Source organism: Anabrus simplex, chromosome 2, assembly GCF_040414725.1.
Source record: "Anabrus simplex isolate iqAnaSimp1 chromosome 2, ASM4041472v1, whole genome shotgun sequence".
NCBI classification, from domain to species: Eukaryota; Metazoa; Arthropoda; class Insecta; order Orthoptera; family Tettigoniidae; genus Anabrus; species Anabrus simplex.
The window spans coordinates 1,020,124,487-1,020,148,291 of record NC_090266.1 but is presented as its reverse complement, the minus strand read 5'-3'; the positions used below and the strand labels follow the sequence as shown (position 1 = coordinate 1,020,148,291).

Genomic DNA, 23,805 nt, shown 5'->3' with positions numbered 1-23,805 from the left:
AGATCACACAATAATTGCCCAATTAGTTAATAACGGACTAAAAGTATTGTGGCCTGGTGGTGTACAAGAAGAAAGAGGTCTTGTAATGTACACTGACTCAGCAGCCTATATGCTGAAGGCTGCAACCACACTTAAAGTATTATATTCGCACTTCAACTGTTTCACGTGTTCGGCCCATGCTATTTGCAGAGTTGCAGAAGAGCTATGAAGTCACTTTCCTGAAGTCAATGAATTTTTTTCTTCGACCAAGGTGTTTGTGAAGGCACCCTTAAGTGTGCAGGTTTACCAGATGCAACTACCACAAGCGGCACTTCCTCCACAGCCCATACTAACATGATGGGGCACTAGGATAAACGCAGTTAATTTCTACAACAAACACCTTCTAGATGTTAAGACCCATTGACTCTTTCCCTCCCGAGTCAAATGTATCGGTGAAGAATACACAAAAAAATCTTGCAGAATCCTAAAATTATTGCATACATCAAATCTAACTTTGGCTGGATTCCTGAAAACACTGAAAATTTGGAAACTTGTGGACTATCGCTCATGCAATCGATGGACATCATTGTGACGTGAAAAATAAACTAAATGCTGTTCGCGGGTCACTCGGTGAAAAAGTCTTGAAAAAAATTCAGTCAGTTCTTGAGAGAAATCCATGTTATGCCAGTTTGTTTACTGTTAGCCAGATCCTCAACAGAGAGTTGTGAGGAACTCTAAAAGACACCCCTTCCAGGCACACCTATTTACTGAAGTATGCACCAGTGATCTCCTGCAATGTTGAGCAATCATTTTCAGCGTACAAGAATATACTTTCTGATCACCTATGAAACCTGACTCCTGAGAATATAACTTGTAACATACTGTGCTTTGGACCATGATTGACTTTTGCACCACAATATAGTGTGACAATTATTTATATTGTAACTTGTTTAAAAGTACCCTATTTTTTACCTTTCATTCTCAATAACAGTATTTTTAAAATATTTTTGTAATTTTGAGGTTTCTTGTTGCATGTTAAGTACATATTTCATACGTTAATAGCCCAGCTCCATGGCTAAACAGTTAACATGCTTACCACTGGTCCAAAGAATCATGTTTTTCTTCATAGGAATCCATTACGACTAATTCTGAGTGGGGATACTTGAGATTTTGAAGTCATCTAAGGAAAATCTAATCGCGTTATATGCTAGTGTTAAGAGCATGTTTATTTACTGTTGTTGGAATTTCTGTTATTCTTAGGTATGGCATAATAATAATAATAATAATGTAAAATAATCAAAGTAGTAACACAAGACGAAGCAAAGTAAATCTCTAATACCTCCCGTGGAATCCACTGTGTGTATACTTCGTGCATTTTACTACGGGTACTGCCTTTATAGGATTCTTATATCTGTTGCATGTGCATGTTTATTTTTATGGTATTTGTCACTTACTGTTGTATTCTTCTTCATTACCATGCACAAGGAGGCAGCTTTGAATATTTATTCCCGCTGCCATATTATTATTATTTTCTTTTCCTTGATTTTAGCAGTGTTGTTATGCACTTGGGACAATCTCCTCTCAAATGTAGCTATAATTTATTTTTTTCCCAGTTCTAATATTTATTACTTAAGATAATGATTGTCAAAACTGGAATCTTTTGCCCAAAAGAAAGTAAAGGTAAACCCTAACAAGTACCAGATGACAATACAAAACCATAAATTGAATTCCACTGCAATATAATATTTTTAAAGTTATCTGTGCTTGGGTTTCAATTAATTTGTAAGGTTGATCTCTAGTTACACAATATTTACTTGGTTCTTAAGAATGTTGATTGTTGATAATGAGATGTGCTTTTTTTCCCTTTTTTTTTTCCTACTGGCTTTACGTCGCACCGACACAGATAGGTCTTACGGCGACGATGGGATAGGAAAGGCCTAGGAATTGGAAGGAAGCAGCCGTGGCCTTAATTAAGGTACAGCCCCAGCATTTGCCTGGTGTGCAAATGGGAAACCACGGAAAACCATCTTCAGGGCTGCCGACAGTGGGATTCGAACCCACTATCTCCTGGATGCAAGTTCACAGCCGCACGCCTCTAACTGCACGGCCAACTCACCTGGGACCATTATTGCAATGTAATCACTATCAATTGATCTATCTTGATAATAATGCCCTTTGTTTTCTGATGGTATTAATTCAACCACACTCACGTTAAAATGTTTACCTTGTAATTCATTTGAGATTTTGCTTTTATTTAATAAGATATTTTATTTTTTAAATATCTCTCCAAGCAAGCCAATGGCGGCATTATTTCATTATATAGTGTGGAATGCCTTACCCTAATTCCGGATTGGAATAACACTGGAAATGCACCCAGTATCCCGTTCGACACCCCCACCGACCCCGAGTGGAGCTCATGTTATTTGCCATGCATATTTCGAACCCTTGAGTTCAGCTGCATCTGGATTATAATTAAACAAGCTTGAACCTACACAAACTTATATGGGTGCAATATATATATCTACTTTTACATTTATAACATGTACTACAATTATGGATTATAAATACCATATGATAAATACACTCGTGAGCAACTAAAATAAAGTTAGCTGCTGTAGTAGGGAAAGGGAGCTGTGCTCGCCCAGTGAATGTAATAGGAGGACATGGCATATGAGACAGCGAGGACGTCAGACCTCGTATGGGCTGTATGAGTAACAGCTAACTACAGGATGGGTAGGACACGAGACCTCAGCAGATTTGATCGTGGCCAGATTGTCTGCACCAGACATATGGGCCACTCCATCTCTAATGTTGTGCAGGCACTGGGCTATCCAATTGCCACCATATCAAGAGTGTACCATGAGTATGTGGATTTGGTCAAAACCATCACTAACATGGTCACATCATAGGTAATCAATTTCATATTAATCCATATTGAAGAGCAATAGAGTGTAAAACAAAAGCTAAGAGTTTCTTCTTCTTCTTTTTTTTTTTTTTTTTTTTTGCTATTTTGCTTTACGTCGCACCAACACAGATAGGTCTTATGGCAACGATGGGACAGGAAAGGCCTAGGAATGGGAAGGAAGCAGCCATGGCCTTAATTAAGGTACAGCCCCAGCATTTGCCTGGTATGAAAATGGGAAACCATGGGAAACCATCTTCAGGGCTGCCGACAGTGGTATTCGAACCCGCTATCTCCCAGATGCGAGCTCACAGCTGCGCGCTCCTAACTGCATGGCCAACTCGCCCGGTGCTAAGGGTTTCCACCTATTCAATACTGTTTGTTGTAACCTTAAAAATGTTACATATATTTGTTGAAACTAGTTTTGGTCTTAACAGAGATCATCATCAGTCAAAATCAAAGTTAAGGCAAGACATGAATATAGATAAAATGAAGCAAGCATGAAGTTCAATGTAAGACAAGTAAAGATTTGAAGAACACTCATCACAAATACATGTCCTGTGCAAGCTCTCAGCTTTCCTCCAATTTGAATACTTGTTTCAGCTGAGCTGAGTGCTGGTATTTTAGTACTTCATCTGATCTTCTGTGAGGGTCTTCAAATTGGAGGAAAGCTGAGAGCTTGGACAGGACATGTGTTTGTGATGATTGTTTTTCAAATCTTTACTTGTCTTTCATTGAATTCCATGCTTGCTTCATTTTATCTATATTCATGTCTTGCCTTAACTTTGATTTTGACTGATGATGGTCTCAGGTAAGACCAAAACTAGTTTCAACAAATATATATAACTTTTTTAAGGTTACAACAAACAGTATTGAATAGGTGGAAACTTTTATCTTTTGTTTTACACTATAACGTGGTCAAATGTCATGGTGTACATGTTGATGACAGAGATCGCTGTCGGTTAACTAGGATTGTAAGAATGGAAAACAGGCCACAGATCAGCAGATCACTCATCAATTCAACGCTGGACAACAACGATGTGTGAACAGCCATACCATCCAGAACTCTCCTTGAAATGGGGTACGAAGCAAGCATCCCATGAAGGTGCATCTACTCAACAAGTGTTGCAAGGTACGATGACTGACACGAGCAAATAAACACATTCGATGGATGATTGAAGCATGCGAAAACAAGTGTTATGTTTCTTTTTTGAGGAAATTCCACCTTTACAATACCAATTATTTTATTCCTTTCAGAATAACATCACTGAATTATGGTACATGTTTTGTCTTTGTTAAAAGATATCTTCAGCCATCAAAATACAAAAAAATGAAAACAAGAATATATTTAATTTTTTTTTGCTAGTTGTTTTATGTCGCACCGATACAGATAGGTCTTGTGGCGACAATGGGACAGGAAAGGGCTATGAGTGGGAAGGAAGCGGCCGTGGCCTTAATTAAGGTACAGCCCCAGCATTTGCCTGATATGAAAATGGGAAACCACGGAAAACCATTTTCAGGGCTGCCGACAGTGGGGTTCGAATCTACTATCTCCCGAATACTGGATACCGGCCGCACTTAAGCGACTGCAGCTATCGATCTCGGTTATATATTTAATTTTAAAAACTCTAGATGTTACTGAAGTGCCTAATCCTGTCTGTAAAAATGACACCTGGACAGATGAGTCGAGGTATCAGTTAATACATCCCAATGACCAGGTACGAGTGTGTCGTCAACCATATGGGCCAACAAGTCCTTCTTGCCAGCAGGGTAAAATTTAGGCCAGTGGTATCCGTATCCTCGTATGGGCACTGTTCATGCGAGATGAAATGGAACCCTTAATACACCTGACAACATTCCTCACTGCCAAATGTTACACACCTTTTTTTTGCCTCCAGTACCCTGCAGGTAATGTGTACCTACAGCAAGACAATGCTCCAAGGATGTGAGAGCCGTGATCTCAGTCCCATTGTGCACACACGCGATGCTGTCAAGAGGGATGTGCATTCCCTGGACCAGGCTCTGACCAATTATCACTTGGATTATGGGAGTCTGTGCAGCAATCATGGATCAGTATGGCTCCCCAATGCTTCCAGTGTCTTGTGGAGTCCATGCCATGACACACTGCTATTGTCGTCAAGGCAAAGGGAGGTGCTACATATTACTGGTCAGGTATCTCCAGTTCAATTACTCTCAAGTGTAAATAAATACCCCCGCCCTCTCTTTCTCTGTGATAGAGAAAAGTGTAACATGTCAACAGTCATTCTGAATATACTTATCCAGTACGACACAGCTCTCAAGATTTAATTAATAAAATAAACAAGAAGCCAACACATTAAAAAAAAATCATAATATTTGAACTCACCAGCTGACTCCAATCCAAACTCTTCAGCAATAATCAGAGATTCATCATTCTGCTCCTCTTCATTAGCATCACCGGCAAGTTGGAGTAAAGCCAGGTTTTCTCCAGTCTGTTCAGGTAAGTAATCCTCTACCTCACTATCAGTATCTACAAGAAACAAGGAAGACACACACACACCTTAGGTGAGCTTGGTAATTACTGTGGCAGAAGGGTTATTTAATATACAAGACTAGTTCTGCAAGTCATACCAGTTGTAATGGAATAGGTGCAGATATCTCTAATACGTTCAGAGTCAAAGTCTTTTAACCTACATTTTTACCCCATATATAATTCCTTCGAAGTAAGACGTATAGAGACATACGAGGTAGCAAAGCTGTCAAAAACAGGACATCGTTAAGATTTTTTAATTTTAAATAGGTTTTAAGATCAAATACTGAAGTGCATCTTAAATGAAAATTAATTTATACCTCTACAGTTGTATTTAACATTATATTTTAACACAATGACAATAATTTAAATGAAAATTGGTTGTTAGAAATCAGATAATCTCTAGAATAGAGTTGGGTCGAAGTCGTTCAAAGAAAGGAGCACGCTCTTTCGCTCCGCTCTCCAGATGGAATCAGCTATGGAGAGTCGTTCGAAGTAGCAGTTTGCTCCAAGCATTGCACGACTCTTCGAAGAGCCTAGCCTCTCCCACTCCCACATTTGACATGCTACAACCATTTTATCGCTCTTCTGTATCTCATTTACAGATGGGCGAAGGACATAAACAGATCAATGTCTCCATCGATGGAGTGACTTGTGAGGTATTGTTTACATCCACTTATTAGTATTAGTATCATTATTATTTACGATCACATCGTTTGTGAGGTTATGTCATGAAACATGTGCTAGATGTATATTTATACGGGTTTAGTTATTGTAAGAACCTGTAATTAATAGTATATAACTTATTATTACTTGTATATATTGCATGTAATCCACTACAGTATTGTGCAACACATTGCAATATCCAGAGTAACACTAGGTAAGACGAGAACTATGAAGAACCTTCCTTCCAATTATAACTCCAACATATATAAGGAAGCACTCTTGATGGTGGAGTGGAGTTATTGTTTAACAGGAGATGTTCTTGTGAACTCGTGTTGTGTATGTCGACATGCTAATGTGGGAGTCAGCAGGCAAATGTTTCAAGATGGCAGTCGTAGACTAGTGATGCTTTTGTGATAGTGTTCTGTTCGTGATGGCAGTTGATTAGGTTGTGTGTGTTTAATTTGTAAATAAATCCGTGTTTGCAAGTTGACAGCATTTTTTGTGCGTTTTTGTGAATACATCATTCACTATATTCAATTTGTTGGTAAGTTCCTTCAATTTCTCCTTACTTCCACAACCATTTCTAACTCTATTTCTTTTCAACCTGAACCTCCTTCTTAGACTTTATTTCTCTGTTATAATATAGTGGGTGCTTACCATTCCTTGCCACCTTGTAAAGTATATATCTGTTTTCACACTGTTTTAAATCCATCTCATGGCCTGTTTACAGTTTTATTTACCATTTTCCATGAATCATAATTACTTTTAAAAAACTCCCTCATGCCTCTCTTATCAACCATATGTACTACATAATAGTCAAATTTTACAACCTTACTTTCTATCACATTTACTCTTAACTACAACTGAAACAGCTTTGTTTTCACTTACATCATCTAGCACTTCAGTTTCCCTATAGAGCTCATCTGGTTATATCAGCACCATGTCTAGAATGTTCTTCCCTCTAGTTGGTTCCATCACTTTCTGATTACGCTGTCCTTCCCAAATTAACTTATTTACCATTTGTTGGTCATGTTTTCTGTCATTCACATTACTTACCCAGTTAATATTTGGTAAAATGATATCACCCACTATAATGATATTTTTTTCAGTGTTGTTCCGTGCATAACTCATTGTCTTATGAAATGATTCTACATCAGCATCAACATCAGGCCTTCCAGGTTGTACACTCAAAAGACATCAACTTGCCTATGATCTTTACAGATGAGCCTTACAACTAGAATTTAACATTTCTCATATGTAAAGGAAAGCAGCACAATTAACTCTGGGTGATTTTTGATAAAAGAGTAGTGTTATGAAAATGTTGCAAATTTTGGGCCGGGAAGACTTGGGTGTAGGGAGACAAGCTGCATGCAGTGGCGAGAAGGAATGGAATTACAATAGTAGACGAATAAGCTCGAATGGAGCTTTTAAAGATAGGTATGATCACAATATGGAGACAAAGCTGGAATTCAAGAGGACAAATTGGGGCAAATATTCATTTATAGGAAGAGGAATTATGAATCTGAATAATTTATCATGGAAAATATTCAATAAATTTCCATGTTCTTGGAAATTGTTTAAGAAAAGGCTAGGCGAACAACTGAGAAGGAATCTGCAAACTGGGAGACACCCTTAAATGCAGATTGATGATGATGGAAATTTTTTCATAGATGACAAATTCTTCTTTCACCAGTATGAATACTCCCCCTTCTTTTGATTCTATCCTGCCTCAGTGATGAACACTAGTCCTAGGAGAAAATTTCTGCATCCATAATGTCACTTCTCTGACATAATTAAACTAACACAATATCTGGTAAATATATATCTATTAAATTACTTTATATTAATTTATTTACAATACTTCTACAGTTTAGCACTTACTTGACTTCCAGCTCCCTTTACTCCCATCACTGCTCCCTAGTCCACACCATTTCCTGAATATATCTTCCTATAACTCCTCTAAACCAACCCCGTTACTTATACGTACTACTGCAATTCACGTGAATGCCATCTGAGTGCAGATCCCTATCTCATACCCACCCAATAGGAACTCAAATCTCACTCCCAGTTTCCTGTATTCCTGTATACTGAGCCCATGCATGCGTGCTCATATTTTCGGTCTTGGATAACTGAAGTAATATAAATGCAAAAAGAAGTGAAGTACAACTGAGTTACAGAGGCTAAAGAATTAGAAGGGTCAAATCGGGCACAGCGACAATAGAATGGTGAAGCTTTGTTAGGTGACGACAATAAGGGTAAAAAATACTTTGCTCGGGGTAGAAATACGGTGGACAATAGCGGCAACAAAAGTTTTAGCAATCCGGTAGAAATCTGTGCAGCTGCAAAAATATATCATGAAAGAAGTTTAAACATCAGAAAAGGGTTTTAAGAAAATAAATTGTGCTGTGATGGAACAAACACTCTTGAAAAAGTTAAGCCTTTTGACACACATGTCTTTGATGAGGGGGAAGACAGAAGTGAAAATATGGAACAGCATGGCTAATGTTAAGAGTGCTGATGCTCAAAAGAAAGGATTACCAGCTAAAAAGTGACCACCCGATCAAATCAGATTAAGGAGGCGAGATATGATCCCAATTTAGGTCATATCGGTGCCAGAAAGAGGGGAAGTTGGCAAAACAAAAACCAAGAGATTTTAAATGATAGAATCTTAGCGTTCTCCAGTCATTCCTACGGTAAATTTAGTATTCATATTCTTACAGTCATTCTTACTGTCTCATTCGTAATAGGTCGCATTTGTAGTGATTTGTATCGACTAAACTACATAGATTCATTTTTACTCACTTACTCAAGAAAGACTTCAACATATCAGGAGATGTGAATATTAGCAGTCTTCGAAGCTCATAGTCACTTAGTCCAGTTAAGACTGTACTCAGCTGAGAGTTAGGTGGCTACAGACAATACTTAATCACTCACACAGATCATATGGAAACAGACGGAGGGGAACACGTGTTCCGGGAGAAAGGCATGCAAACTGAATAGTTCCTCATTCGAGATTTGAAAGAACACTATAAGCAGCACAATCATTATATTGTAGAATAGTAGGAAATAGATAAGAGTACACAGAACTGCAAATATAAATATCAGTCAGAATAATGTAGTCTATGTGCACCTCAATACCGAACCGCAGGTACAGAAATAGAAGAAAGTGCGGGAAGTTTCTGTTGGTCATCCACGAACCAGTGATCGCGAGTGAAGATAAACTTTAGGAAGACAGTAGGAAGCAGTGGTAAACACAAAAGCTATGAAAATAGAATAAATCATGGCAAACAGTCAAAATTATCAATAAGTTATTAAGACAAATATCCTACAACTAAGTGACTTTACAGACTATCACAGGTCACCAGGTTATTCATGCAACCTGTACGAGTCCAGTCAACTCAGTGAGGGACCACAGCAGTAGCAGAGTGCCAGAACCTGAAAGGGAGACACCATGGTCCAGTCCAGCATCCAGGGAGCAGCTGATTCAATGGGAACCAACAGTGGCATCATGATAAAGTAAAAGCAGCAGAGAATGATCCAATGCTGGAGGCAGGATGATGCTGACAGCAGGATGAGTAGAACAAAATTTTAGCACATAAAAACTCACGTAGATGTTTTAGAGGGAAATGTGTAAATAGTAGACAATATGTTTTTATTATTATATAGATTTGGGAAACCGTAGTTTTATGGTGCAGTAAATGACAGGGATTTGTAAAAGATACTGAGTGCATTCGTTTCATTCCCTTCTACTTCATCGTGTATTGTTGTGAAGGTTAAGTTTAAATGCATGGGAACCACTTGACATGTCCGGCTCTATGGATAAATGGTTAGCATGCTGGCCTTTGACCCAAGGGGACCCGGGTTTGATTCCCAGTGGGGTCGGGGATTTTAACTTAAATTAGTTAATTCCTATGGCTTGGGGGCTGGGTGTTTGTGACATTTTCAGCACTCGACTTCATATTTAATAGGGGTCCATCCTCATAGATCCACAGGTTGCCTATACAGCATCAACTTGAAAGACCTGTGTTTTATAAATCAAGTTCAAGGTAATGTAATGATGGAAGCTCTAATGAAGTTAATAAAGGCAGTTTATTTCAAGGGTTACCAGATGCAGTTAAATAGATGGAAATTATTGGTATTATTAGTTGTGAATTTGGACAGGGTTAGAATGGAGATGAGAAATAAGAGTAAAAGTCTTGATAATTAAATAGATCACTTAAAATTAAGCAGTGTTAATGAGGGTACAGAGTAAATAATTAATGTGATAAGATTGGGATTTCAAAGTGGTTACAGAGGTAAGATGGTGTGAGAAGTTAGACAAGCCTTGGAAGCACATGTGCAATATTATGGAGCTGTTGCTCTCCAGGTAAGAGAGAATTTCCTTCCATGCGAGACGGAGGATATGTGTGATGTGTTTGTTGCTGTCCATTTAAGTAATGTGCTAGCGGGATCGCAAATTAACTATGTGAAGCCCCAAGGAATGTCAGTAATAAGTTACAGAGACCTATGTTATGAAGTTGTTAGCAAGCACCGTTCCAGAAGATAAGGTAGGAATTTCTACAAGTAAAATGTCAGATCAGAAGCCCGCCTGGTGGCCATGATCGTTAAGGCGCTGAAGTCTAAAACGGTCTAACACCGAGGTTAGCCGGTTCGAGTCCCGTTGGTCGAAAAAATTTTCACCATCAGAATGTTGGCCGGCAGGGTAGGGGAGGTGGTGGTATACAATTTCTAATCACTAGATTGCGTGCCAAAAGCCTGGATTAAATTCCAAACCTCTCCGCAGTGCTCATATGGAGTGAGGGCATATGACGCTGTTGATGGCGATTCGTCCGTCGGATGGGGACGTTAAGCCTTGAGCAGACCCCTTGGTGCTATTCGACAGGAGTAGGCTATGTGCCGGCACCGGGTTTCACCCTCTCCCTACTATCATATATCACGTCATTCATTTCATCTCTCATTAACTCCTCTGATGAGGTTGACGTCAGGAAGGGCATCCGGTCATAAAAAACCGCCACGACAAATTCATCTCACCTCATACCCGACCCCGTAGGGAAACGGGACAAGGGCTGGACAAACAAACAAAATGTCAGATCAGAAAGAAACTGCAGGATCGTGAGATTTGAGTAGGACTGATTAGTTTCGGCTGGGATTACTAGTTAGTATCAGCATGAATGAATATTTGCAAAATGTTGAATGAGTGCATACTTGAAAGTGTATTTGTTATAATGGATTGACATTATATTTCAATAACCTATGTGTTAAATTGTGCTGTGATTTATGTTATGTAAATAATTGTGGGTGGTGGTTGAAATCCCCGGTCTAGAAAGCCAAGAATAATAGCCAAGAGGATTTGTTGTGCTGACCACACGACACCTCATAATCTGCAGGCCTTCGGGCTGAGCAGCGGTCGCTTGGTAGGCCAAGGCCCTTCAAGGGCTGTAGTGCCATGGGGTTAGGTTAGGTTGAAATCCACGCTAGGGTTGATATTCATATCGTATTGATGTTGCGTGTGTAATTGATAAGATAACGGATCGCTCAGGATGTACAGTAATTTACATTAGAAAGTAGTCTTCCCCTAAAACGTCTATACGAGGTGGTTAGGTACTCATTGATGATAATCAGATCGTGATGAGAAGTGTTCTATCCTGTGATAAAGTGATAAAATACTCCACTGTTAACAATGTTAATGAATTTAGAAGTGCACAGGCTTGGAATCCCAGATAGTTACGAAGTGTATTGGTATAAATTTCATTCCATATTAGGATAGCTGTCATTGTTAATTTTCATGTGTTTTGTTTGTCAGATAACTTTTTGTACTTATTTGAATAAATCAGATTAAATTTACCAAATGTTGCCATTATTTGTAGTATAGCTCAAGCCTTATTTATGTCTGCTAGTGGAAGTGTATATTCCCCGAACTGAACACGCCCTAGATAGTGAACTAAAAGCCGGAGAAAAACCATATTTCGGTGGCATATGGAGAGAATACCCACTCCACATTCTCATTTAAATCCCCGATCACCCTCCATTCGGTATCTCTTTTACACAGTATACTGGTGATAACAATATTTGCTCACCTAAACTTCTCTCACACTGTCAGAATCACATTCCACACATCCCCAACTATGTTGGTACCTATTCCTGCTTGCCTTATGATTTAGGTACCAATGTGAAAAACTACCACCTTCCACTTACCTTCTTCTTTTTTCTTCTACTTTCCCCAACATCTGTCTTGACGATGAACTGTGTGAACTTATTGCAGAGCAAACTAATCTGTATGCTCAGCAGTCAATACAAGCTAGTATAGGAACAGCTAAAATGAAAAGGAGAAGCAGGGAGAGGGATTGGGTTTCTACTAACAAGGAAGAATAAAACTTTTATTTGGAAACTTTCTTCTTCAGAGTATAATTCAAAAGCCGAAGCTATCTCATTATTTTTCACGTAATAGATTGTTTGCTACGCCCGTGTTTTACAAGACCATGTCCGAAAAACGTTTTTCCTTCTACTGAAATTTTTACATTTCTCAGATAATGAGGCTTAAGATTGGCAAGTATCCCCAAAACTCCACAAAGTGAAGCCAGTTCTAGACATTCTTGTATCAAAATTTAAAATTTCCTATTTACCAGATGACCAAATGACGAAAGTTTACTCCTTCGGAAAGGTCACTTGGGGTGGAAAATGTACATTCTAAAGAAGAAAGCTTGTTTCGGGATGGAATCTTTTAAATTATGTGAGGCTAAAACAGGATATGTGTGGAATATCCTGTGGTACACAGGCAAGGAAACTGAGCTAGTAAATGAGGTTTGTGGGGTAAATATTTCTCAGTATACCAAGCCCTCGAAAGTAGTGTTTGCTCTAGCCGAACCTCTTCTAAATAAGGGATATCTCATAGCTCTAGACAATTATTACAGTAGTCCGGAACTTTTCGATCAGCTCAATGAGTTTCAGACAGATGCTGTCGGCACTGTAAAATCTAACAGAAAAATCTTCCAAAGGACGTCATGGGGAAAAAGTTGAAAAAAGGGGAGGTGGCTTTTGCCTATAAGAATGAACTCATGGCCTTGAAGTGGAAAGACAAGAGAGACGTCTGCATGCTGAGTAGTATTCATGACGCGGAAGTGTGCTCTGTTCTAAACAAGAAAGGAGAAACTAAAGAGAAGCCGGTCGTATATATTGAGTACAATGACTCGATGGGAGGGGTGGACTTATCGGGCCAATGTAGCGTGCCATACAGTATGGCGAGAAAAAGAATGAAGAAATATTACCACAAGATTTTTAGACACCTACTGGATACAACAGTGTTCAATGCTTTTGTGATATACAAGAAACACGGCGGTAAATTCATTCAGCTGGAGTTTCGTATTCAAATTGTGCCGAAACTATTTCAGAAGTATGCGAACGCTATCCCTAACGCAGCCTTGCCAATTCGATCAGTGAGACCAGCACCCGTTGACTTGTCAACTCAATTCTCGGGAAGGCATTTTCCAGATTTCAATCCAGCCTCGAAATCAAGACTGCACACAAATAAGAGATGCGTTCTTTGCGTGGCGAAAGGCCAGCGGCGGGACACTCAGTATTGTTGTGTAGTATGCAATGTCGCTTTGTGCCCCTCTCCTTGCTTGAAGTATGAGCACTGCAAATATGCCAGCGAGTCTCAGGTTCCATACTCGGGGAATCTGAGAAGATCGTAGTCTACACTCGGTGACCGCTGTACAATCTGTGTGCCGGCAACTATCAGTGACCATCCTGAAATAGTTCTTTTCAATTTTTTTTTTCTCCAGTCATTTGTTATACCTATTGAGTGTAAATAACTAGTGTAAATAGCGTTGAACAGTGTAGTGTAATTTTGTGTAATGTTGTGACAAAATTGTGATGAACTCGTGGATTACTCGCTGCCCTCTTCAATGGCAAGTTATACCCCTACGTGGTGTGTACATTTTTCTATTTTATTTCAGGAAAATGTGATATTTGAGTGAATATGTCTGTATTATTTGGAATATATGATACTTCTTTATTTGTGTGTTACGCATTTCACGTTGAATTAATATAAGCAACACAAATAATACTCCGAATCGGAGTAAATATGAAATGGCACATATGCAATTTTTGCACTGACACTGGATTAAATGAAAAATCGTTTTAATTGTAAATAATAACGCAATTTACATCGCAATGTAAAATTTAATGCTAATTTTAACATAATATAATATTTAAGCGGGTGTAGGTTGGCAAAAACTATTTCTTTTTTTAAAGAACAAATTTACTGAAAATGATTCCCCACTATGCAGGAATTCTTCATTTATGACCTCCCCACTTAACGGGTTAAGGGAGACCAGGAGTGGAGGGGATCTAATGAAGGAAGGGTTGAGGTTCTGGTCATGGGTAACTCAACTGTCGGGCATGTATGTAGAGGGAAGGGAACCTGGGTAGAGTATTATCCAAGAATTAGGTTAAGGCAGATATTGAGGAAAATAGAACAGAGGGACAAGGGTAAGGAGAAGGTGGTAATTTTTCACGTTGGTACCAATAACGTAAGGCAAACAGGAAAGGGTACTAACATAGTTGGGGTCGGGCCCCGCAGTGTAGGGGGCAACGCGTCCGCCTGTCACCCGGCGGCCCCGGGTTTGATTCCAGGCCCGTTCAGGCGTTTTAATTGTAAATTATTAATATCCCCGGCCTGGGGACTGGGTGTTTGTGTCGTCCTTAACGTCCCTTTCCTCACATTCACTTCTGCCATTTACATAACACACGCAGGTTCCTCACATACGGTGCAAGTAGGAGCAAAAGATCTTCATAGGTCGATGCCCTGAACAAATAGCATTTTTTTAAATGAAAAAAATGCTAACACACAGTTGGGGATGTTTGGAATCTGGTTACAGAACCACAGAAGAAGATTAAGGAAGCTGAGATTGTTGCAATAGTAACCCCGGTATACAAAGGAAAGGGTGACAAACATAAAGCGGATAATTACAGCACAGTCAGCTTGACGTGTTGTTTGTAAGCTCTGGGAAAGCATTCTTCTTTTTTACTATATTAGACACGTTTGCAAAATTACTAACTGGTTTGATAAAAGGCAGGAAAGGTTATTCCAGTGAAGTTCAACTTGTAGGATACCAGCAAGATATAGCACATATTTCACATTCAGGAGGTGAAATGGACTGTACTGTAATGTTACAGCAAAATTTGAACACTAAATCTGGGTAAAGAAATAAAATGTTAACTAGAAATAAATATAAATAATGAAACTGGGTGCCACCTGCAAAAGATTTACAGGAATAATTGAGTCTGTAGAGCATGAATAAACTACTCCTCCCAAGGCGACGGTCATCAGACTAACAAGGCTCCAAACTTGCTTCATTACCTTACTTACTATTACAGTAGAATTCTGCTGTAACGAACACCAGTATAAGGAAATTTTCAGAATAATGAATATTTTTTTTGGTCCCTTCCTTTTTCCCTATTTGTTGTATGTTAAAATATTTCATTTTAATGAATTTCGTAGTTTCAGTTTTTTTCTCATATTTTTTCTCAAATTAAAACCAAAATTCATCCTGTTTTATGACCAACATTTTTCTTGTTACTTTATTTCGTTATTCAGGCGATATGATCGCCATTTTCCATATGTGCACCGAACGCAATCGAGAAGGCAATCGCTTTTGTGTAACCAATACGCTTCGCACAGTTCTCACATATGGTATGGAACTTATTTGGGAAAGACTAACGGTGTCCGACCTTCGAACTATTGAAAATGTAAAGGCCAGATTTCTGAAATGAACAATGGCCATCTCCAAGATGTCACCATCACGACTTGCGTATGAATTATCCAAAGAAACTTTTTTACTGGAAGATTTGAAAATAAGAATGCAGCTTTCACACATGCAGCAAGAAGTAGTAGTTCTCCAAGAGAGAAAGAGAAAACAAGCAGAAATCAGCCTGGATTTTTATTCAGCCGATGCTATGATTGACCGCAGCTACATCGGTCCAAATAATGACGTGAGAAGTGCTTTGAATAGGCAGGCGGTACATGGGTTTCACCGTCGTCTATGCCGGCGATTGTCCCTACATTGTGTGTGTACGTTGTGCGATAAACATTGTGATCGCTATCATTTCAGCAAGTGCAACAAGAGAACAAAATCTTCACTAGAATATGCGAAAGATTAATGTATTATTTCTTTTAATGCACGTTTGTGCGCTATTAAATAAATAAATATGCTTTGCCCGTCATCCAGTGCATCACCCTCTACTATGGCTGCGCTACTACGCCTTCCCAATACAGCAATATGAGCGATATGGGCCTAGTTCCCATTTTTACCGCCGAGCGCTGCTTTGCTCGCATTGAAACACGATTGTTCATTACAGCACACGTTAAGTGTTTTGTAAATTTCTGTTTAAATATACAGCCAATCACTCGATAAATACATTTGAATCACACCTTACACCTGTACCATTACGTTACATTTGAGGCAGTAACTATTGTGGAAATACAGTGGACAAATATGGCGCGGAGCAGCTTCAGGCGGCGTAAGTGCGAACGGAATATAATCTTACAGTAAATCGATCTTGATCAGTAGGCGGAGGTCGATATTGACCGGCAAAAGAGAAAAGAGTTTCCAAGATTGAACAACTATGGACCATGAAATAATTGAATTGATTCTTAAATACCTTAAGAAGAAAAACTGCGTGAAGGAAGAACTGTACGTCTTACTACGAGATAGCGAAAGAAAATCAACGAATTATAAATACTAAAGTAATTTATATATAATAAATCGAAGGAATATACCTCCAATATCTGCAGGATACTTTAGGAATCAAAGAAAAACGCCAAGATATTGAAGTAAAGTGTGACTGCAGCCAGAGTCAGATATCGACGTAAAAACAAAAGGCCGGAATAGCATAATAAGTGGCCAATCTTCATTAAGAAACGCAGAAATAACTATCTCAAGTTATAAGCAGTACTTGTTTAGGCGACATAGTTAACGAAAGGCAGACTAAAATTGAGGAAATATATATAATTTAAGAGAAATATTTCTGTCAGTTATAAAATATATAAACCCAAGTACACGTATTGGAAAACCTGCAATTCATCAGAGAAATATGTATTCTACAAAATATTTGCCGTCTTTTCGTTGCATGATCCCTGGTGACGTAATGAAGCTCGCCTAAACGGATGGAGAGAATGCGCAAGACGAACTCAGCTGAAGCCAAGATGCCCAGCTGAATCCAGCCGTGACGTGATCCTGGGGCATGATTGACTACTCCGAGATGTCCTAGTCGAGGAAGGAGCCAGCAAAGGGAAAGTCGACACGAGATAAGTAATATGGTTTCGAACTTTGCATTATAAAATTTTAATTATTTGCTAGGATATATTTATTTGAGTGCAGAAGTGACTACAGAAATATATAAAGTGCCAATAAGCGGATACTATTCTGAGGATTTAAATAATTAACCGCTGACATGTGCTATTTTAAGTAATACAAATGCAGTGCTCCTGAGATATCTTTAGGTTGTTGTAAACAAGATCAAAATGAGCGTATCCATGTTTTAAATGCCAATCTACTTGAGGAGACCAATTAATATCGAACTATTTGCGGTTAAAAGGAATGTATGCGATGTACATAATGTAACCTAGTTTTTATGAGCATTTAATCGGCAGGCATGGCCGGTATGATGATTGTATTGAAAGGAAATGATTAAATATTAGGAAGTTGCAGTTTATGAATGGAAACTCAAGCTATTGGACTGTTCTGACCGTAACACAGAGGTTATTGAAATGAAGTTGAATGTGTATTTTTTATATATGAAGGTATCGGGAAGAAATGAAATATGAGAACTGCATAACGTTGTTAGTCTGAGGAAATGTGTATTGTTCTCTGCGTAAGCAAAGCCTAGATGAGGTTATTGCGAGTTTCTGTGTCTGTTACGGTTTTTAATATAGAGGTTGACTATGCAAGAGATGGAATTAGGTCATGTTTATGTGAATGTATGTTACAGTCCAAGCATTGTATGGTCGACAAATAGCATTGATGCCAGACATATCGCTAGGTTATTTGAGTATTACATGCAATATAATCTGAATATACGTACAGATGAAGGAACATCGTATAACTAAAGATACGTCTTAATATGTGAATGTAGATCGGTAGAGTAGGTTTTTAACCTAATTTTGGCACAGCGGTGAATAACTTGAGACTTGGTTTTATATGCAATGGCACGTATTTATGGAAACATTTGGCACGACTTTCGCGTCAACAACTGATTGATTATCTTAATGGTGGCACTCAATAGTAAGAATACTTGAATTAATCTTGCACATATGAAAGTATATAATTATTATAAGCTTGATATCAATATCGATATGTACATTTATAGTTACATTGATTTTTTTTTTTGAAACCATAATTAAGAAACATATTACTTATCTCATGTCGTGAAGAAGTTATAATGAAAATCCAAACCAAAATTTCAAATGAGAATCCAATGGATATCCCAAAGCTAGCCCAAATAATACTAACAGGAAGATATACCATTTCCTCCACGATGAATAAAGAATTATCCCTCTCTTACCCCATGAAACATATTAAAATAATGAATACGGTTATATGACCAGATGATATTCAGTTTAATGAATATAATATGATGAATTCAATTATGTTTACCATGAAGATTACGAGTTCAAGAATGATATTATAATATGAATCCAATTTCTTTTCACTATTGCTGATAATTTAATTCCTATTTCAATTATAAAATATTAGCATGCTAACAAATTAGATCTAGGTTTATTTAAGTGTTTCTTTTCTTGAAGTAACTTGTAATACGTAGTAATAGGATTGTATTAGAGCTATTTAAGGTTAGATATGCTGTATAATGAACATCATATCGGGTTTTTACCTACTTGCGGGGGAATTGAATGATTGTTTAGAATCATGACTACTCTTCAACGGAACCTACAACTGTTTTGTATAATTTGAGAGTTTAATGAGATGTTTTACCCTGAGAACCGAATGTATACCTCCGACCATCGTACTTATTCATGCGAGAGACCGCCGTTTACATGATAGATATCTTAGTTTTGGATCATTTGCAGCCGAGGCATGATATTATGATCGCCTAACGAGAGTTATATGAGTAGATAGGTACCGATGACAGGAGAGTTGATGGTTGGAAAGGTGTACACCTTAATAAAGAAATTCAGTGAAGAACGTATCCCTCCGCAGCGTAAAAACCGTACAAAATAATGTTAACTGTAGGTAGTAAATAGGGGCTGCCTGGTCGAGGCGGTAAAGGCGTGCTCGGTTCGCCCAGAAGGATGTGGGTTCGAATCCCCGTCAGAAAGTCGTAAAAATTTAAGAAACGAGATTTCCACTTCCGGAGGTGCATATGGCCCTGAGGTTCACTCAGCCTACACCCCTACACCAAAAATGAGTACCAGGTTAATTAATGGGGGCAAAGGCGGCCGGGCGTAGAGCTAACCACTCTACCCTATCACGTGCCGAAATTAACAATGGTGGAAGCCTTTACCTTCCACTCCCCCAAGGGCCTTCATGGCCTGTACGGAGGTGACTTTGCTTTGCTTGTAGGTAGTAAATACTGTAGAAATAAATAATTTCACACTTTTCTGTTTAAGTGTTTTGCGTTCTCTTTGTTATTTATGTGGTTATTTAAGAATAACTTCACTTAATAACTGTGAATGTCCAATTTTAGGACAACTGAAGTGAGGAAAATCACGCAACAAGGACATTAAATAGTCACCATAGACGCAACAGGATTTTTATGAACAAATGGTTGTGCTTTCAATACAAAAGCATGAATAACTTTCAAAATCCACATTGGCAAATCAGATGGATACTGCAGCCTGCTGTTTTAATCTCTTTTCTACACTGACTGACAGAGCAAATGCAACACCAAGAAGGAGTGGTTCGAAAGGGATGAAAGTTGGGGAAAAAACAGAGACGGCACAGCCGAATAATTGATGTTTATTTCAAACCGATATGCAGGTTACACAATGCGCACGGCATCGACTCAGTAGGATGTAGGACCATCGCGAGCGGCGATGCACGCAGAAACACGTCGAGGTACAGAGTCAATAAGAGTGCGGATGGTGTCCTGAGGGATGGTTCTCCATTCTCTGTCAACCATTTGCCACAGTTGGTCGTCCGTACGAGGCTGGGGCAGAGTTTGCAAACAGCGTCCAATGAGATCCCACACGTGTTCGATTGGTGAGAGATCCGGAGAGTACACTGGCCACGGAAGCATCTGTACACCTCGTAGAGCCTGTTGGGAGATGCGAGCAGTGTGTGGGCGGGCATTATCCTGCTGAAACAGAGCATTGGGCAGCCCCTGAAGGTACGGGAGTGCCACCGGCCGCAGCACATGCTGCACGTAGCGGTGGGCATTTAACGTGCCTTGAATACGCACTAGAGGTGACGTGGAATCATACGCAATAGCGCCCCAAACCATGATGCCGCGTTGTCTAGCGGTAGGGCGCTCCACAGTTACTGCCGGATTTGACATTTCTCCACGCCGACGCCACACTCGTCTGCGGTGACTATCACTGACAGAACAGAAGCATGACTCATCGGAGAACACGACGTTCCGCCATTCCCTCATCCAATTCGCTCTAGCCCAGCACCATGCCAGGCGTGCACGTCTATGCTGTGGAGTCAATGGTAGTCTTCTGAGCGGCCGCCGGGAGTGCAGGCCTCCTTCAACCAATCGACAGGAAATTGTTCTGGTCGATATTGGAACAGCCAGGGTGTCTTGCACATGCTGAAGAATGGCGGTTGACGTGGCGTGCGGGGCTGCCACCGCTTGGCGGCGGATGCGCCGATCCTCGCGTGCTGACGTCACTCGGGCTGCGCCTGGACCCCTCGCACGTGCCACATGTCCCTGCGCCAACCATCTTCGCCACAGGCGCTGCACCGTGGACACATCCCTATGGGTATCGGCTGCGATTTGACGAAGCGACCAACCTGCCCTTCTCAGCCCGATCACCATACCCCTCGTAAAGTCGTCTGTCTGCTGGAAATGCCTCCGTTGACGGCGGCCTGGCATTCTTAGCTATACACGTGTCCTGTGGCACATGACAACACGTTCTACAATGACTGTCGGCTGAGAAATCACGGTACGAAGTGGGCCATTCGCCAACGCCGTGTCCCATTTATCGTTCGCTACGTGCGCAGCACAGCGGCGCATTTCACATCATGAGCATACCTCAGTGACGTCAGTCTACCCTGCAATTGGCATAAAGTTCTGACCACTCCTTCTTGGTGTTGCATTTGCTCTGTCAGTCAGTGTAAATAATGTCCATTACCACTGTTGCATACCTTGGTCTTGTCAAAAGAATCAAGCATTTTGTCCGGATGCAATGTTGCTACATTTGTGCTACTGACATGTATGTCGAATCATTTTCTTATGATAACATGTATTTGACAGTGGTACCTCCATTAAAAAGTCAGGTATATCTGTATACGAATGGTCTTTTAAATATTCTAGGACTGTTATTACTTCAGTCGCGAAAATATATTTCGCGCACCGCACGTTCATTTTCTTAAACTTAGACGGCTCGATATTTTTGCGTGTAAGAAAAATGAACCGGTTTCACAGTTTCATTTGATTGCATCTGACACAGTTTCTTGATAAAATCAACATTTATATCCTGGAAACCATCAAACATAGATTTTTTTAAGTAAATAATTTCTTACTTCTTCAGAATGTGCGATTGGTCGAAAGCAAGAAGAGGCATTTCACTATCAACAGGATGACAGATCTTCAGTTTACTGTGTTTTGAAGAAGACATTCTTCTTATCGTGCTAACATTAGTCTTACGATTGTCACTCACAATGCGCAACACGAAAAAACCGCAAGCTTCTACTTCCTTTATTGTTGTGAGTGTTAAAGTATGTAGCTCTGTCCCTAAAAGCCTCTTAAAAAATGCTGCTGGTAACCTTTATTTTGTAGTCTCAGCGGAAATTATAAAACGGAGAAGGTTATTGACCAGGGTAATTCGATTTCTACTTTTGCTTGCATGACAGTCATCTTTGAGTAGTTTTTATTTGCTCAACATGGAACGAAGCATCTTTCTATTCAAAGAAGGTGTCCAGTTTCTTGTCATGTAACATCTGCTGTTCGATGGACTACCAACAAACACAATCTCTCTGCTTCAGTTAGGCACTGACTTTCTGCTAAAAGGCACTCCTTTACCAAGAGGGTTATTCCAGTCTCGCAGTTTATATCTCCTACGTAGTGTGAAAGTGTGGATTTATTCAGTGTGGCAAACATATGACCTCGAATTGAAATTAAGAGAGAAATTCTTTCTGGAGATACCATTCAGTTATTTATGACGTTGTTACTCGTTGAAAGGAAATTCATGAAACGAATCCCACTTCCCAATCTGCTTTTCATCTTACATCAAGGCACACAGCAGTAAACAATATTATGTACATAAACACTAAAACGATTCACGACCAAAGAAACAAGCCAAATAAGGCAAACAGAGGCTCAAATTACGGCAGCAGTCTTAGCAATGATCACCGAGCGTATCTCTTCCAGCAGACTAATGCCAGCTTCCCAGCGCTCCAAGCGCCGGAACTGGTAACTATGACGTGTTCGCTCGTTTACATGTGTAGCTGGGCGAATGAGAAGGCGTATTAGCGCAGTCATAGTAGAGGGCGATGTCCAGTGTAAGATGTCACTGAGTAGGAACGCCAAGTTTGCAATCCACCAATTAACACTATGCTTTGCGCAACCAATAGGCTTCGCCCATCAACCAATGTAAGACGTCACATTATTGGCTGAGTAGGATCGCGATGTTTGTAATCCACCAATGAACGCGACGGTTTCATTGCATCATGCATTGCATGTTTCTTCTTCGTATTTAATTCGCAAAGCCTATTCAAAGCACTTCTCACATTCTCTTTGACTTCTCACGTCCTTATTTGGACCGGTCCAGCTGTGGTCAATCATAGCATCAGATGAATAAAAACCCAGGCTGATTTCTGCTTGTTTTCCCTTTCTCTCTTGGAGAACTACTACTTCTTGCTGTTAAGGTTATATCATTAAACTTGCAAAGTTCGTGTGCATTTCGTTAAATAAATAAGTACATATCATCGTAAATGGATAAGAAGAAGCGACAGCAGTTTTTGTGGAGTGAAAAACGTAAAATACTTGCGGAAGTAGAGAAAGGCAGAAAGAAAGGAGATGTAGCGAAGAAGTATAGCATTAGCCCATCAACACTTTCTACTTTTTTTAAACAGAAAAGTAAGATAGAGGAAAACATTGATGCTGATTCCCTAGGTCCACAGCGTAAGAAGATCAGGACAGCCGACTACAAGGAGGTGGACCAAGCCATCTATACATGGTTTGTGGAAATGCGGAGTAAAAACATTCCAATAAATGACCCACTGTTATGTGAGCATGCACGATCTTTCGTACATTCGCTTGGGTCACCTGAGTTTATCGGTAGTGCTGGTTGGCTTCATAGGTTCCGGGAAAGATATGGCATATCCCACAAAATTATAAATGGTGAAGCTAACGATGCCCCGAAGGAAGTTGCATTTTCTTGGCGGCTGGAGACTCTAAAGGATGCCTTGAAAGAATATTCGCCGGCAGACATTTATAATCCAGACGAAACTGCATTATTTTATAAACTAATGCCAAACAAAACCCTTGATTTTAAGGGAAATAAGTGTTTTGGGGCCAAACGTTCAAAAGAACGTATCACGGCTCTTTTGTGCACCAATTCCACAGG

The 23,805-nt window shown here is 39.6% G+C and overlaps 1 protein-coding gene across 1 annotated transcript in view; it reads right to left on the bottom strand.

Annotated features, from left to right (window-relative positions):
* Positions 1–23,805, bottom strand: part of LOC136864637 (reticulophagy regulator 3) — a 283,122-nt gene that overhangs the window by 23,795 nt on the left and 235,522 nt on the right. The window contains exon 5 of the mRNA XM_068226366.1: positions 5,247–5,390. Within this exon, the coding sequence (XP_068082467.1) occupies positions 5,247–5,390 (144 nt within the window). The remainder of the gene's footprint in view (positions 1–5,246; positions 5,391–23,805) is intronic.